Here is a 16,623-nt window from a genome sequence, read left to right as displayed (position 1 = left end):
GTAACCAGATAATGGGGGAAAAAGGGGGAAGGGTTTTCAGGAACATGTATAATGGACACATGGACAAAACCAAAGTGGGGTAGGATCAAGGGTGGTAAGTGGGAATACCTAGTATAGGGGGAAGTAGTGAGGGGAAAAAATGGAGATTTGAACAACAATAAAAAAGTTAAAAAATTATATTAAAAAATGTTCTCATCACAAGAAAAAATGATAATTATATATGGTGATAGATACTACATAGACTTATTATAGAGATTATATAGCAATATACACAAATATTTAATCATTATGCTATATACCTGAAACCAACATAATGTTATATGGCAATTATAACTCAAAAAATTGAAAGGAGAATGATAAATCTGATTCTCTCAAAAGATTAGATATGTAACATAAACCCGTCCATCATAGCTCAATGTACACAGATATAAGAGAAAGTTTTCAGGGAAATGTCTCAGCCAGTGAGTGTTCCCAACAGTGTTCTGCTTTTCAAGTGAGAAATTAAGCTTTAAGTAGAAGTTTAAAAGGCAGTATGATAAGGAAATGCCAATAGTCACAAAAAAACAAGTTTATGAAGAAAGGCAGGAGCCTCTACAAATATTTCCATACTCACTTTAGATTTATTCCTAGCAAATGTCAAGAGTCTCCTGTGTAAAATTCCTCTGAACAAAGAGATTCACTGCCAAATGGTCTGGATGTATTAGAAATTCAGATTAAAAGGAGGCCAAGTAATGGGTTTGCATTACAATTCTTTCACTTTTTAATTATGTAAGTATAAATTCACATATGGTTACATATTTATAAAAAAACTATATGCTTTTCTGTAAAAAAAGCAATTGGATTTTGCTTCTTATTGGATTTTAATTCTTATTTCCGTTTTCTTTCTCTCATGCATATGGATAAAAATTTTTATACTATTACAGAAATTGAATGGATCAACTAAATTAAGTAACAGCCAAGATAAATTTATACAAAAAGAAGGCATATGGGTATATCTATATTGAAGGGGGTGATAAAAAATTACTAATAACATTTAGCAATAAAACCTAGTTAACTTAAACTATATTATTCATATATTTGGAAAACACAGATAAGAACTGACCTAAACTTTCATTTTATAATTTTATTTTTTTCTTGGTGAATAAAACTATAAGAGAAAATTATTAAAACATTTACATAGAAGCAGTCCAAGTACCCATCAGTAATTGAGTGGATATTACAAAAAAAAAAGCTCCTGCATGGCTAAAGAAAACAGTATTAAATTAGCAAGACAACCAACTGTATGGGAAAACATATTTGCCAATGATACCTCAGACAAAGGTTTAATCTCTAAAATATACAAAGAACTTACACGACTCCACTCTAAGAAGACACCCAACCCAATTAGAAAATGGGAAAAGGACTTGAACAGACACTTCTCCAAGGAGGACATACAGAACATTCAGAGACACATGAAGAGATGCTCAATATCGTTAGCTATCAGAGAGATGCAAATTAAAACCACAATGAGATACCACTTTACACCAGTCAGGATGGCTATCATAAACAAAGTAACAAACAACAAATGTTGGAGGGGTTGTGGGAAAAAGGGGTCCTTAGTTCACTTTTGGTGGGAGTGCAGACTGGTACAACCATTATGGAAAACTGTATGGATTTTTCTCAGAAAAATAAAAATCGACCTGCCTTTTGACCCAGCAATTCCACTGCTGGGATTATATCCTAAGAATCCTAAAACATCAATATCAAAGAACCTATGCACCACAATGTTCATAACAGCACAATTTACAATAGCCAAGAGTTGGAAGCAACCTAGGTGCCCATCAGTAAATGAATGGATCCAAAAATTGTGGTACATATACACAATGGAATTCTATGCTGCAGAGAGAAAGGAGGAGCTACTACCCTTTGCAACAGCATGGATGGAACTGGAAAGCATTATGCTGAGTGAAATAAGCCAGGGGTTGAAAGACAAATACCATATGATCTCACCTTTAACAGGAAGCTAAACAACAAAACAAACAAACAAGCAGAAAAAAAAAAACCAAAGACACTGAAATAGAGAACAAGGGGATAGTGACCAGAGGGGAGAAGGAAGGGAAGTTAAGGGGAAAATGGGGAAAGGATTTGGAGGAACAAATAGGAAGGACACAGGGACGAGAACTAAGGGGGGGGAAATGGGAGGGAGGTGGGGAGCAAGGAGCGGGGGAGGCTGGGATGGGAAAAATAGACAAAAAACTGTACTTGAAAAATAACTAAATAAAATTAAAAAAAAATTAAAATATCTTCTTTCTAGTAAAAAAAAAAAAGCTGTGATACATTTACACAATGGAATACTGCATGACTGTAAAAAATCAAGGAACTCTTACCTTTTGCAACAGCAAGAATGGACCTATGGAGTATTATGCTAAATGAAATAAGCCAGTCAGAGAAAGACAAATACCATATGATCTCACTTATATGTGGAATCTAATGAACCAAATAAACTGATGAATGAAATAGAAACAGAGGCATAGAACCATGGAAAAGACCAACAGCTGTCAGCGGGGAGGGGTGGAGGGAAGGGGTAGATGAAAGAAGGTAAAGGGAATAGCTAAAGAACATATATGCATAGCCCATAAACACAGACAACAATTTCTGTGATGGGCAGATGGAAGCGGGGGCTGGGTGGAGGTGAGCAAAGGGGAGAGGAATGGGGACATCTGTAATAGTGTCAACAGTAAAAATAAAGTTAAAAATAAAAAAAATAAATTTTAAGAAATATAACTAGTTTACCTGTTTGGGCAGTCGAAACAAGGAATTCTTATAGAAAATGTCCTTAGCCTGGCTCCATGTACCGTCAATGATGATGATTGTGGAAGGATAAATAGGAGAGTCTAATATAAATTCTTCCAAACTAGCAGCTTCATCCCCTGGATACAATATTAATGTACTAGACTTCCGACAAACCGTTGAAAGTTCAGGATCTCTAAAACATTTTTTAAAAAGAATCTTTATTACTTTGTAGGCTAACAAAAGTTTTATTATTTTTATTTAACTTCATTCAAAGATACAGATAAAAATACATATCAAAGCATTTTTGGACTGGAGATGTAATAATAAATGAGATAGCCTCTGTCTACCAGAAACAAAATAAGCTTGAGAGGAAAGGAGACAAGTTAAAAAATCAATTAAAAACAAACATCATCTTCTTCAAACCAGTAAAAGACATCTCCAAAAATGTACTGCCAATATATTTAACAATGTTCTTTGAGATTGGAATCAAGGTGGAGATGTTGCCTTCTACCACTCCTGATTCACATTAGACTGAAGATCCAATTATTACAATAAGGCAAGAAAAAAATAATGAAAGGCATAAACATCTGAAAGGAAGAAGTATAAATAACTCTATTTGCATATGAGAATGCTACTTACACAGAAAGACTTAGGGAATCCACAAAACAATGTCTACAACTGAAAAATCAGAAAGTCACTGGATACAAGGCTTGATATGTAAAACCTGGTGTTTTCTTACATAATAGAGGCAAAAATTAAAAGTAAATATTTTTAAATTCCATTTATAAAGAATACCAAAAGTACTATATCTCATAATTTTTGCCTCTCATAATAATTGCTAAATATCTCCAAAGTACTATATATTTCCCTATAGTTATATCATATACTCTAAGAAAAGCTTAAATTACTAATGCCAGATTAATATTAAGTCTATAGTCTTAGTGAGCTTTAGTTTAAAATCCATCATTGTATAATAATTTACTGAGTAAGCACTATATTAGGCACCATGGGAAAAAAACTGAACTAGTTAATACAATGGGCTCAAAATAGAATGAGCTATTTGGAAAAGTGTCACACTTCTCATTCCCAAGCACATTCATGGAGGGGTTAGATAGCTAGATAGTTTTCAATTTTACCATCACAGATGCTCATCATTTTTGCAATAGAATAATGTAGATCCAAGTTGGCAGATTAGATGGAACCTTATTCCACCTATATATCATACCCACCTAAGAATTATAAAGAAACTATCATTATAAAGAGCCTCTGTGTGAAAGAAGTGTCACAATGTAAATGATGTGGCTGCTCCCCATGTTATGAGCTCTGAATCTCACTTGTATTCTCAATAAAAAGGGAAAATTCCCAATAGCAGCACCTGTGAGCAAGTCAATGCAAAATCTACAAAAGAAAATTCTGTATGAGAAAAGTGTGCCTGATCAACAGTTTCAGAAAACAGAAAAAATAATTATATAAATTTCTAACATGATGTTACTTTCATAACATGAAGCTAAATTACAAAGGAAGCTAAAAAATAACACAGGGAGAAAAAAGTTGGATCAATTCCCTAGCCTTCCTGCTAGTATGAGTCTTACTTTGCATTTTCATAAGTGAACTGAAAAAGAAATCTCCGTATTTTCAAGAGAAATTAAATTTTGCATCTAAAAATATATTTAACCATGTAAGCAGGATCACAGCAATTTGTAAAGGCTTTATGGGTGGACAGAAAAGCAACAAAGATGATTCAAAGCTTTAAAAAGATTTGTAGAAAAATTTAAATATATATATTTGTATATATTTATGATAATGGTTATATAATAGAATGTGAAATAAGATCCAAGAACACTACAGATCTTCAATGAAGATATCAACTAATGGCTGCTACACATAAATATACTGGGTCTCATCAAAAAGAATACTTTAAATATGACAGAAGGTGTTTTATCCTTAAAAATATAGATATGATGTGTAGATAACTAAATATAGTAGTAGTTAGTCACTGTATCTTATGAAAGCTTTAATGGACTAAAAATATATATGTGTTTACTTATGTAAATGTCCATCATATATAACATAAAAAACCCTACGCTAACACTAATAAAGTACCCCATCATCTTGAACAAAAACAAAATAAACAGTAAAGATACATGCCCTTTAGGCTCAACATATATTAGTATAGAATTCAGGTAATGCCATCATTCCTTTGTTTATTCCATTTTGGTATCTTGTGGGGAGGTGTTTCTGTTTCTGTTTTGCTTTATCCTGTATTATTCTGAGAGAAAAGGCAGAACTTAAATTTTTTGGTCACTTCCAACGTACCTTGTTTTAGGTCTAAATGATAAGTTTTAAAAAATCATACTATAAAATTTATGTGGAAAAAATTATTTTAAACTACCTTTCTTCACTGAAGCGACGACCGATCTTGACTCTACATTTGTCCTGAGGGAGGCATGCTGCTAGTAGAGGAACTGTCCGCAACACTCTGCTTTCCTTTAATTAAAAAATTAATTAAAATGTAGATTTTTACTCAGAAAAACACACTATAAAAACTTTTATGATATTTGATTTATAACATTATACAGAATTTTCACATATCTTTTACTACAGACCACAATTTCATTAAAATAAATATATATATATCCAACTATTTAAATCTCTAACTATTTATATATATATTCATCCTGACTGGTGTGCCTCACTTGGTTGAGTGTTGTCCCACAAAGCAAAAGGTTGCAGGTTCAATTCCAAGTCAGGGCACATGACTGGGTTGTAGGCTAGGTCTCAGTCAGAGCTGTACAAGAGATAACAGATCGATGTTTCTCACATCAACATTTCTCTCCTTTTCTCCCTTTCTTCACCTCTCTCTAAAATTAAATAAATAAATAAAATCGATAAAAAACTCTGTAGTTTCCCTAATATATCAGTAGTAAATATACTACTATATATTTATTATACTTGAGTATATTTACAAGTTCACTAAGTATGGGTGGAGAGGACAAAGAGGGAAAATTTGAGACAACTGTAATAGCATAACCAATAAAAAATATTTTTTTAAAAGTTTACTGATCAAAACAAGATAATATTAAATCATAGTTAAAATAATGAAAAGGTAAATTTGTGTTTGACTGAATTGAATCATTTATTCTGCCAAGCTTTTTATTCTATTAATAATTACATTTTGTACTATAGTATGTCAACTTGAAGATAACTGCCTGGCTCTTTATGCCCAGAAAGCAAGGAAGTGTTCAAAAACACAATGGGGCATATCCATGGCATACAGAAACCAATCTTAAAGAGCTCCCAGTGGCCAAACTGGAACAACTTGAGCAACAAAATAACTAACACTGCATTCAGATTATAACCCAAAGTATAAAATAAATATAGAGTCCTGACCGATACAAATAAATAAATGGGAGAAAAGAGACAAATCTTCCTTATAGAAGAATTCCAAGGAATAGCAAATACTACTTTCTTTACTTTAGGAATATCATTTACCTAGCAAATTAATACAAAAAAAACAGTAATGTTACATATTAGTTTACTAAAATAGTTAAAAACAAATAAATTTATAATTTAAGTATTTGTTTGTAATAGAAAGAAAATGGATTATACAGCACATCAACCTGCTCCCACTGGAGCTGTGCTGGGCCTGCAGGTCTGGGGTGAGCCATGAATGTGGGTCTCTCTTCCACAGGATGGGGTTTGTTAAAGTTGTCAAAAATAAGGTTTATTTCAAGAGGTACCAAGTAAAATTTAGAAAACAATGGGAAAGGAAAACTGATTTTTATGCCCAGGAACTCTTGGTAATCTAGGACGAAAATAAGTACAACACACCCAAATACAGGATGACAGTTCATGTTGTAACCAACAGAGATATCATTTATTAATCTGCTTATGCCCATATAGAAAGAGATATATATTTTCTGAAGATTACATTCATGAACTCCCAAAGTATGGTGTGAAGGGTGGCCTGACAAATTATGCTCCTGCATATTGTACTGGCCTGCTGCAGGTCTGTGGGCTTCTCAATAGGGCATGGTCAGGAAATAGGGCAAGGCCAAGTGGAGGTGACTGAGATGAATACAATGTGGAAAGCACTGATGGTCAATCATGTGCCTGTACCTGCTATTTGGATGTACAGCTTGCCATAACTACTACTGGAAATAAAGTTTTAGCATCCCTGAATGGGCTATGGATGGAGACTTGTCTCTCCCTCACAGTACCAAATGATTACCTGGTTACAATACAGAAAGCAAGAAATGCAACACAGAAATATTTTACAAGCACATCATAAGTCAGAATATTGAAAATTATATGCACTACCTAATGGGAAAAGATGAAAATGCTTATAAGAAACAATTCTCTCATTACATAAAGAACAATTATAACTTCAGACATGATGAAGGAGATGTGTAGGAAAACTCATGCTCCTATGAGAGAGAATCCATGGCTTTGTACACTTCTCTCTAGCCCCTTCTTGCCTGAAAGGTTTCTTTTGAGAAATCAGCTTATAAGTCTTATGGGCACTCCTTTGTAGATAACTCTCTCAATTTCTCTTGCTGCTTTTAAGATTCTCCCCTTATCTTTAATCTTGGGTAATGTAATTATGATGTGCTTGGTGTGTACTTCCTTGGGCCTAACTTCTTTGGGACTCACTGAGCTTCCTGGACTTCCTGGAAGTCTATTTCCTTTGCCAGATTAGGGAAGTTCTCTTTCATTACTTTTTCAAATAAGTTTTCAATTTCTTGCTATTCTTCTTCTCCTTCTGGCCCCACTCTATGATTTGGATGTTGGAACACTTAAAGTTGTCCTGGAAGTTCCTAAGCCTCTCCTCATTTATTTGAATTCTTCTTTCTTCATTCTGTCTTGGTTAAATGTTTATTTCTTCCTTCTGCTCCAAACTGTTCATTTGAGTACCAGTTTCCTTCATGTCACCATTGGTTCCCTGTACATTTGCCTTCATTTCACTTTGCATAGCCTTTACTTTTTCCTCTAGTTTTTAACCATACTCAACCATTTCTGTGAGCATCCTGATTACCAGTGTTTTGAACTGTGATTCTGATATTGCTTCATTGCTTAGTTCTATTTTTGGAGCTTTCTTCTTTTCTTTCATTTGGGCCATATTTTTAGTCTCAGCACCTGTTATATTGTGAGGGGTGGAGCCTTAAGTTTTTCCAGGGTGGGGCAACCCACATCACTGAGTTGTGGCACTGTATAGGTGGGAGGAGTCCAAGAGAGAACAATGCCATTTGCTTGGCTCTCTGCTGGCTTTCAGTCACTTTCCCCACTATACACAAGCAAATTGGGCCCTTCTGGTGCTGATTCCTGGGTAGGTGGGTTTGTGTACATTCTAGGACCCTGTAGGTCTCTCCAATGAACTCTCTAGTGAGGCAGGGAGTATCTTCTACTGCTGCAACCCCCATAGGTTTTTTCATTCAGAGGTTTTGGGGCTTATTTCCCTGTGCTGCAATCCTGAGTTGAGTGGTCTATCTCACTCCCCAGTTATTTCTCCAGGCTTATCTGCACACAAATGTGGGACTGCCCGGTTCACTAGCCACCGCCTCACCCACCCAGGTCTTCTGGCTGCCACCTTGCTGCATGTCCTCTCTGCCCTAGCTGCCTGTCTCCACCCCCCATACTGTTCTAGGTGAATGTTTCTTTAACTCCTTGGTTGTTTGACTTCCATACAGTATGATTTTCTAGCAGTTATAGTTTTTTTTTGTTTTTAAATGTGTTGTTATCCTTCTTTTGGTTGTGCAAGGAGACACAGTGTGTCTACCTACACCTCCATCTTGGCCAGAAGTCCCCTTTGCTTGTAAATGATAGCTTTGCTGGGTAGAATAATCTTTGTTGTTAAGTCTGTGGTTTTCATACTTTGAATATTTCGTGCCAGTCCCTTCTGTCCTGCCAAGGTTCTGTTGCAAAATCAGCTGACAGTCTTGTGGGAGCTCCTTTGTAAGTAACTATTTGCTTTCCTCTTGCGTCTGTAACCTTTGGCATTTAATTATGATGTGCCTTGGTGTAGGCCTCTTTGGGACCATCCATCTTGTTTGGGATTCTCTGTGTATCCTGGACTTGTATGTCTGTTTCCTCTGCCAGTTTAGAAAAGATTCCCATCAATAACTCTTCATATAGTTTTCCAGTTTTTTGCTCTCTCTCTTCACCTCTATCATGTGAATGTTTATACTCTTGATGTTGTTACAGAGGCCCCTTAAACTATGCTTATTTTTCTTTTGGATCCTTTATCTTGCTCTTCTGATTAGGCATTTTCTGCTTTCTTAATGCCACATTGCTAATTTGATTATTTGCTTCATCTACTTACTGTTGATTTCCTTTAATTAATTCTCTATTTAAGTTATTGTATTTTTCATTTCTGATTGCTTCTTTTTTCTTTAAAGAATTTGTATGAGTTTATTTGAGCCAAAGTGATGAGGATTGCCAGGAATTAAAACATCAACAGACTGAGAACATGCTGTAGAAAGTGGCAGTTTTGCACCTTTTTTTACACATTATGGTTAAAGGAGGAGGCATGAAAAGGTTACATGAAATCCATTGGTGATAGATTAAGTAGGTGGGAAAAGCAAAGCAAGGAAACCTCTGGGTTGGGTAAAAAGTAAAATGATAGGCTCATTCTTCTTTACATAGGTGGGTACAGGACAGTTAATAATCAACAATTAATATAACAATAAGAATGAGTGGATTTATAGTCTACAATAGTAATAAAGGGATTTGTGGTCTCTGATTTGGTACATGGTTGTGCCTGAGGGGTTCAGAAAAGGGAAGTTACCTTGCCATTCCAAAGATATGTTATCATAGATGCAAATAGACAATACATAGGCTCGATTAAGGTAAAGATTGCCTTTTGTCAGGGAAGATTCTGGCCTAGGACATGACTACCCACCATGAATGCTTTTAGTTAAAAAGCTTTGATTTCAGAGCATTTTATGAGACAGATTGTACAACTGAGGGTTGCAGCATAGGGAAATAAGCCTCAAAACCTCTGAATGAAAAAGCCTATGGGGGTTGCAGCAGTAGAAGATACTCCCTGCCTCACAGGAGAGTTCATTAGAGAGACCTACAGGGTCCTAGAATGTACACAAACCCACCCACCCAGGAATCAGCACCAGAAGGGCCCAATTTGCTTGTGTATAGTGGGGAAAGTGACTGAAAGCCAGCAGAGAGCCAAGCAAATGGCATTGTTCTCTCTTGGACTCCTCCCACCTATACAGTGCCACAACTCAGTGATGTGGGTTGCCCCACCCTGGAAAAACTTAAGGCTCCACCCCTCACAATATAACAGGTGCTGAGACTAAAAAAATATGGCCCAAATGAAAGAAAAGAAGAAAGCTCCAAAAATAGAATTAGGCAATGAACAGATAGCTAACCTATCAGAATCACAGTTCAAAACACTGGTAATCAGGATGCTCACAGAAATGGTTGAGTATGGTTAAAAACTAGAGGAAAAAGTAAAGGCTATGCAAAGTGAAATGAAGGCAAATGTACAGGGAACCAATGGTGACATGAAGGAAACTGGTACTCAAATGAACAGTTTGGAGCAGAAGGAAGAAATAAACATTTAACCAAGACAGAATGAAGAAAGAAGAATTCAAATAAATAAGGAGAGCACTGGCTGGTGTAGGTCAGTGGCTTGGACTAGGGCTGCACACCAAAGGGTCACCAGTTGGATTCCCAGTCAGTGCATATGCATGGGTTGTGGGCCCCCACTGGGGGCCACGTGAGAGGCAACCACACATTGATGTTTCTTGCTGTCTCCTTCTTCCTCCCTTCCCCTCTCTCTATAAATAAATAAATAAAACCTTAAAAATACATTTTAAAAAATGAGTAGAGGCTTTAAGCAGTCCAACATCTGAATCATAGGGATACCAGAAGGAGAAGAAGAAGGAAAGTATGAAATTGAAAACTGATTTGTAATAATAATGAAGAACTTCCCCAGCCTGGCAAAGGAAATCAGCTGTCAGGAAGACCAAGAAGCTCAGAGAAGAAGTCCCAAAGAAGTTGGACCCAAGGAAGCACACATCAAAGCATATCATAATTACATGACCTAAGATTAAGGATAGGAGTGAATCTTAAAAGCAGCAAGAGAAAGGGAGAAAGTTACCTACAGAGGAGTGCTCATAAGGCTATTAGCTCATTTCTCAGAAGAAACCTTTCAGGCAAGAAGGAGAAATACTGGAAAGAAGTATTTGAAGTAATGAAAGACAAGAACCTACACCCAAGAAATAGACAAGGGGAGGTTAAGAATAGTACAAGAAATGTAGAAGCCAAAGAACTGATATGTATGACCCATGGACATGAACTAAAGAGAGGCAATGCAGGTGGAGGGAGTTGCAGGGTGGAGGGGATTGAAGCAGGGACATGGGGCAACTGCAATGGCATAATCGATAAAATATACTAACAAGAAAGAATCAAAGGACAGAAAAAGAGCTTCTCAAACAAGAAAAAGCTAAAGGACTTCATCACCACCAAGCTAGTATTAAGAGAAATGTTAAGGAGACATTTTTAAGAAGGAAAAAAGATTTAAAATATTAATGAAATGGAAATAAGTATGTATTTATCAACAATTACTTTAAATCAGTTAAATTCTCCAATAAAAAGACATAGAATGGCTGAATGAATAAGAATATAGCACAACCTTATATTCAAATCCTTTCTTTATATTCATATTGCATTGATTTTTAAACTGAGTTAAATTAATGAAATATTATAAATAAAATTTTGCTATCATTAAAAATAGAATATAGACATTACATATGGTGCCTACAAGAGACTCACTTCAGATCAAAAGACACGCACAGACTGAAAATAAAGGAATGGAAAAAAAGATGTTTCATGAAAATGGAAGCAAACAAACAAAAAAAGCTGGGGTAGCACTACTTATACTAGACAAAACAGAGTTTGAAACAAGGGCTATAATAATACACAAAAAAGGACCCAGCAATTCCACATCTGGGTATTTATCCAAAACAAACAAAAACACTAAATTGAAAATACATATACAACCATATGTTCATTGCAGCATTATTTATAATAGCCAAATATGGAAGCAATGTAAGTGTCCATTAGTAGGTAAATGGATAAAGAACTGGTCATATATGTGCAATGCATGGAACATGATTCAGCCATAAAAAAAGAATGACATCCAACACTCTGGTTTGTCTTCAGATAGTATATATCTTTCACCTTTTTAATAAAGAATGACATCTTGCCATCTGCAAAAACATGGATGGAACTAGAGGGTATTATTATGCTGAGTGAAATAAGTCAGACAGAAAAAAAAAAACAAATGCCATATGATTTCACTTATATGGAACCTAAAAACCAAAATACACAAACATATAAAACCAAAAAAAAACCTCATAGATAACAGAGGACATTTTGATGCTTGCCAGATGGAGGCAGATTGAGGGGACAGATGAAAAATGGAAAGGGAGTAAGAAATACAAATTGGTAGTTACAAAATAATCATGGGATGTCAAATATAACATAAGGAGTATGACCAATAATATTGTAATAACTATGTATGTCATCAGATGGGCACTAGACATATCAGGACGATCATTTTATAAGTTAAATAAATGTCTAATCACTATATTATACACATAAAAATAATATAATATTGTATGTCAACTAATTGAAAATAAAAATTATTGAGAAATAAAAAGACTTTCAGTCAAGGTGGCAGCATAGGTAAACACATCTCACCTCCTTGCAATGATCACATCAAAATTACAACTAAATTACAGAACAACCATCACTCAGAACCATCAGAAATCCAGTTGAGTGGAAGTCTGACAATTATGGAATTAAAGAAACCACATTCATCCAGACTGGTAGGAGGGACGGAGATGAGGAACCAGCTGATCTCACATCCCTGTGTGGTGAATAAAAATCAGGGAAAGATATCTCAGGAGCAAGGAGTCCCAGCGCTACACCAGGGCCCCAGACCAGTATTCCAGTGATAGGAAAATAAGTTCTCACAGCTTCTGGCTGCAAAAACCAGCGGGAATTCAGTTGGTGGAAGAAACTGCTGGAGTCACAAGCAATTCCTCTTAAAGAACCCACACAGAGACTTACTCCCTCAGCTCTAGCAGGAGGATAGCAGCTTAAAAGGTACCAGTGACATACAGGGAGGAAGTAAAGGATCTGTCATCAAGGCAAGAGCTAAAGGACATCTTTCTCCCAGACAAAAAGACCATTGTCCCTTTTCTGAACTATCCTCCCACAAAGCCACAAAGCCAGCAGTTGGGTGACATATCTGAAACTCCATCACCTGGCTAATACTTTTTGCTCCTCTCTGGAGATCCCCTGAGACCCCATCTGACCAAACTTATTATGGGCCCACCCAAGCATTTAACAGAAACTTTTCTATATAAATGGGTGGTCTTGGCTCATGCTTCACAACTTCCTGAATCCTCTCAAACAAGCAATAGCCAACCTCAGTGAGCCTCCAGTACTTCTCACTAAGTGGTCCTAGGCACAGCACTCACAGCAGCCAGCCTAGATTCACAGTTTGGTTTTGCCTGGGAATCTCCAAGCTGAGCACAAGTAGCAACCATCTCAGATTGCTTTAGAGCCCAGGCAGGGTGGCTCCCAACAAAACACAAATAGGAGCTGACCTTGGTGTATACCACCCAGGAAACCACAGTACCTGTGCACTGTAGACAGTTATAAACCATGTCAGAGAACCATCACCCTGCTGCTGCACAGCTGGTCCTCCACAGAGGGCAGAGGTTGGTGGTCAGTGGTCACAGCCAGTCCTTATAGCTGAGTGGCCTGGGTAAATCCCTCCCACTAATCTGCCAACAGTAACCAAGGCACAACTACAAGGCTCAACTACAACTCTCAGCTCACACAGAGGGCACACCTTGAGTACCCAGCTTGGATGATAGCAGAGGCTGTGCCACTGGCCCCTACAGCACACCTATTACTTTAGGCTACACTACCAATACATGGAGTCAAAGTAGCTCTACCTAATACATAGAAATAAACACAAGGGGGATGCCAAAATGAGGAGACAGAGAAACATGGCCCAAATGAAAGAGGAGATCCAGAAAAAGAACTAAACAAAATGGAGAGAAGCAATCTATTAAATACAGAGTTCAAAACATTCGTTATAAGGATGTTCAAGAATCTTAGTGGATGCTGGGAAAATGGCCATGGAGTAGGACGGAGTGGATTCTAGCTCCTGTACTTGTGGGTAAAAATCCTGGCAGATCTACAGAGAAACAGCGCAATAAACCATCAGTTCCCCAGCATTTAAGAAATTAAAAGACCAGAGATTGTGACGAATGCTAAACCAGACAGTGGCAGGTCAGTGGGGTCTCGGGACTGGAGTAAAGACAAGAGTGGGCAGCAGCGGGGGCTGGAGCCCCCAGCCAGGTGGCCCCAGTGCTGCCTCTGCAGTCAGGGTCCAGAGGCATTGGTCTGAGGCCAGCACCAGAGGTGTCTGCCACAGGAGCCTGGGCACCCAGCGGCCTCAGTAGGCGACCAGTGCTGGCCAGCAGCTCCCCTGCTCCCCGTCTAAGCAAGGCTGGACAACACCGGGCAGAGACCTGTCTGCTTGCCTGCTTGCATTTGCAGGGAGGGTTACAAAGATAGAGGGCTGTGTTCAAGTACAGACTCTGTGGTCGCCAGCCTGGGAGAATTGAGAGGTGCACCATTGTCACCGGTCTGGTTGGGGGATTGGACTGGGCTGAGAGGCAGGCAGTCTGGAAAGGTTTTTTTTTTTTTTTTAAGTGGACTGAGGTGTTCCCCTGCCACCGCAGCTTGGCTTGCTTTCCACCCAGCCTGGCGGCGATCCAGGAGAAAAGCAGAGGCATTTGAGTCCCACCACAGGACTGGGAAGGACTCTGCCCGTTCCATGAGACCCAGGCAGCCTGGTGGGTGCACACAGGGGTGGAACCAGTGGAGTCCCGCCATAGGTTTGGGAAGGACCCTGCCAGAGCCCACGGGACCCAAGCAGCCTGACTTGTGTGTGGGCACCCACAGCCCAGTATGGTAGCCTGGTTGGTGTGCGCACTTGTGCTGGCATCCCAGCCAACAGAGAGATCCTGCTGCAACCAGAAAAACTGGTCTGGTCAGTTTGAAACCAAAAAGGGAAGGGTTTTTTTGTTGTTGTTATTGTTGTTAGTTTTTTCCCTTTCTTTAGTAACTTCTTTTTTTTTTTTTTTAGTAATCTTATATATTTTTTAATTTTATTACTGGTTTATCTTTCTACACTTTGTTCCTCTCCTTTCTTCTTCCCTGTTTTAGTCCTTCTTCCTTTCCTCTCAAACTTATCACTTTTGCCTCCCTTCTCCTGCCTTTTTTTTGTTTGTTTGTTTATTGCTTTGTTTTCTTTTACTCACAAGAGACACAAAAAAATGGGAACTGCGAAAAGACCAGAGTGGGACCCAAAGAGGGGGCACCTCAACAGTAGAGACAGAGAGACAAATTTCACTTTGCTGTAGCAGAGAAGCCACAAGTTGCTGCATTTTTTCATTATTCTCACTTCTTTTATATTTTAATAGTATCTTTGTATTCCTCCTCTTTCTGTATAGGCTTCTTAGTCTTGAGTAGTTATATTGTATTATCTGACAGGTTTCCCCTGTTCTTTCCTCCACAGAGTTTTGCTAATCCTCTATACTTCACGCAACTTGTTTTCCTTTAGCACGCTACCCAAAGCTCTATAACCCCTACACAGACAGATCACATAGAGTTTCTTATATGATTGCTACTCTAATATTATTGTAAATAATAGCTGTTCTATACAACTGTAAATACTTCACAACGTATCTCCCAGACCTTAGCCCATTGTACAGGTCCCTGAATTCTATTACTGTAGTGATTAACTCTATTTGCTCACACACTATGCCTATCTAATATTTTTATTCTCACCTTACCTCAAATATGACCACCCCACAACCTCACTGCTTTCTAGATCCAACTCATTAGCCTTCCCTCACCAACAAGAGACTTATCTTTCATACAACCTTTCTTAAAAGTGGCAAGTAGGGTTGAACAGTACGGTTAACACTATATATAGTCTAAAGATTGTCTATCTCTTCTCTACTGACTGTGACTGTAAATACCATAAAATACTCTTCTGCTGTCATAAACCATTTTGCCTCCCCCACCAAATGATCACACACACACACAAAGGAGTAGGTGGAAGCAGAGAACACCAAGATACCTGAAGGAGACTGCACCACTGAATTTCACACGTATTCTACCACAGAAGATCACACCATAAACCCAGAGAGTCAGAAGAGATCAATTTTAGAAGCTGAGGCCAACAAGAAGAGTCTCACAAACAATGGGAAGATAAAGAAACAATCCACAAATGTAAGGAAAGGGGGAAGCCTCAGAAAGAATGTTTGATGAAATAGAGGCAAGTCAACTATCAGATATTGAATTCAAAGCACTGGTTATCAGGAAATTCAAAGACCTCACAATGAGCTACTAGAAAACACAGGGGAGCTATAACGGTCTCACCACAAGCTATATATACATGAAAAAGGAAATAGAAACTATCAGCAAGGGCCAAGAGGAAATGAACAATACAATTTCTGAACTGAAGAACACAGTAGAATGTATCAAAAGTAGAGTCGATGAGGCAGAAGACCGGATTAGCAAATTGGAGGACAAAGTAGAAAACATCTCACAGAAACAGCAGGAAAAAGAAAAGAGGCTCAGAAAGAATGAAGAGGGATTAAGAGAAATGCAAGACAATATGAAACATAATAATGTCCGAATAATAGGGATACTAGGAAGAGAAGAAGAAGAACAGGGATAGAAAACATATTTGAAAGAGTAATGAGAGAAAATTTCCCTAATTTGATGAGAGAGAAAGTC

General features: G+C 37.6%; 1 protein-coding gene and 1 pseudogene across 2 annotated transcripts in view; one reads left to right on the top strand and one right to left on the bottom strand.

The window, feature by feature from the left end:
* Positions 1-16,623, bottom strand: part of LOC119062473 (tRNA-uridine aminocarboxypropyltransferase 2-like) — a 105,489-nt gene that overhangs the window by 38,845 nt on the left and 50,021 nt on the right. For both annotated transcript variants that reach the window (XM_053659506.1, XM_053659505.1), the window contains exons 3-4: positions 5,165-5,259; positions 2,773-2,965 (exon numbers count right to left, since the gene is read on the bottom strand). In XM_053659506.1, coding sequence (XP_053515481.1) covers positions 2,773-2,965; positions 5,165-5,259 — 288 coding nt within the window. The remainder of the gene's footprint in view (positions 1-2,772; positions 2,966-5,164; positions 5,260-16,623) is intronic.
* On the top strand, positions 6,465-8,728 carry LOC119062474 (60S ribosomal protein L5-like; annotated as a pseudogene).

The sequence above is a fragment of the Artibeus jamaicensis genome, unplaced genomic scaffold (assembly GCF_021234435.1).
Source record: "Artibeus jamaicensis isolate MK-2021 breed Jamaican fruit bat unplaced genomic scaffold, CSHL_Jam_final scaffold_666, whole genome shotgun sequence".
Taxonomy (NCBI): Eukaryota; Metazoa; Chordata; class Mammalia; order Chiroptera; family Phyllostomidae; genus Artibeus; species Artibeus jamaicensis.
This window is presented reverse-complemented; position numbering and strand designations above follow the sequence as displayed.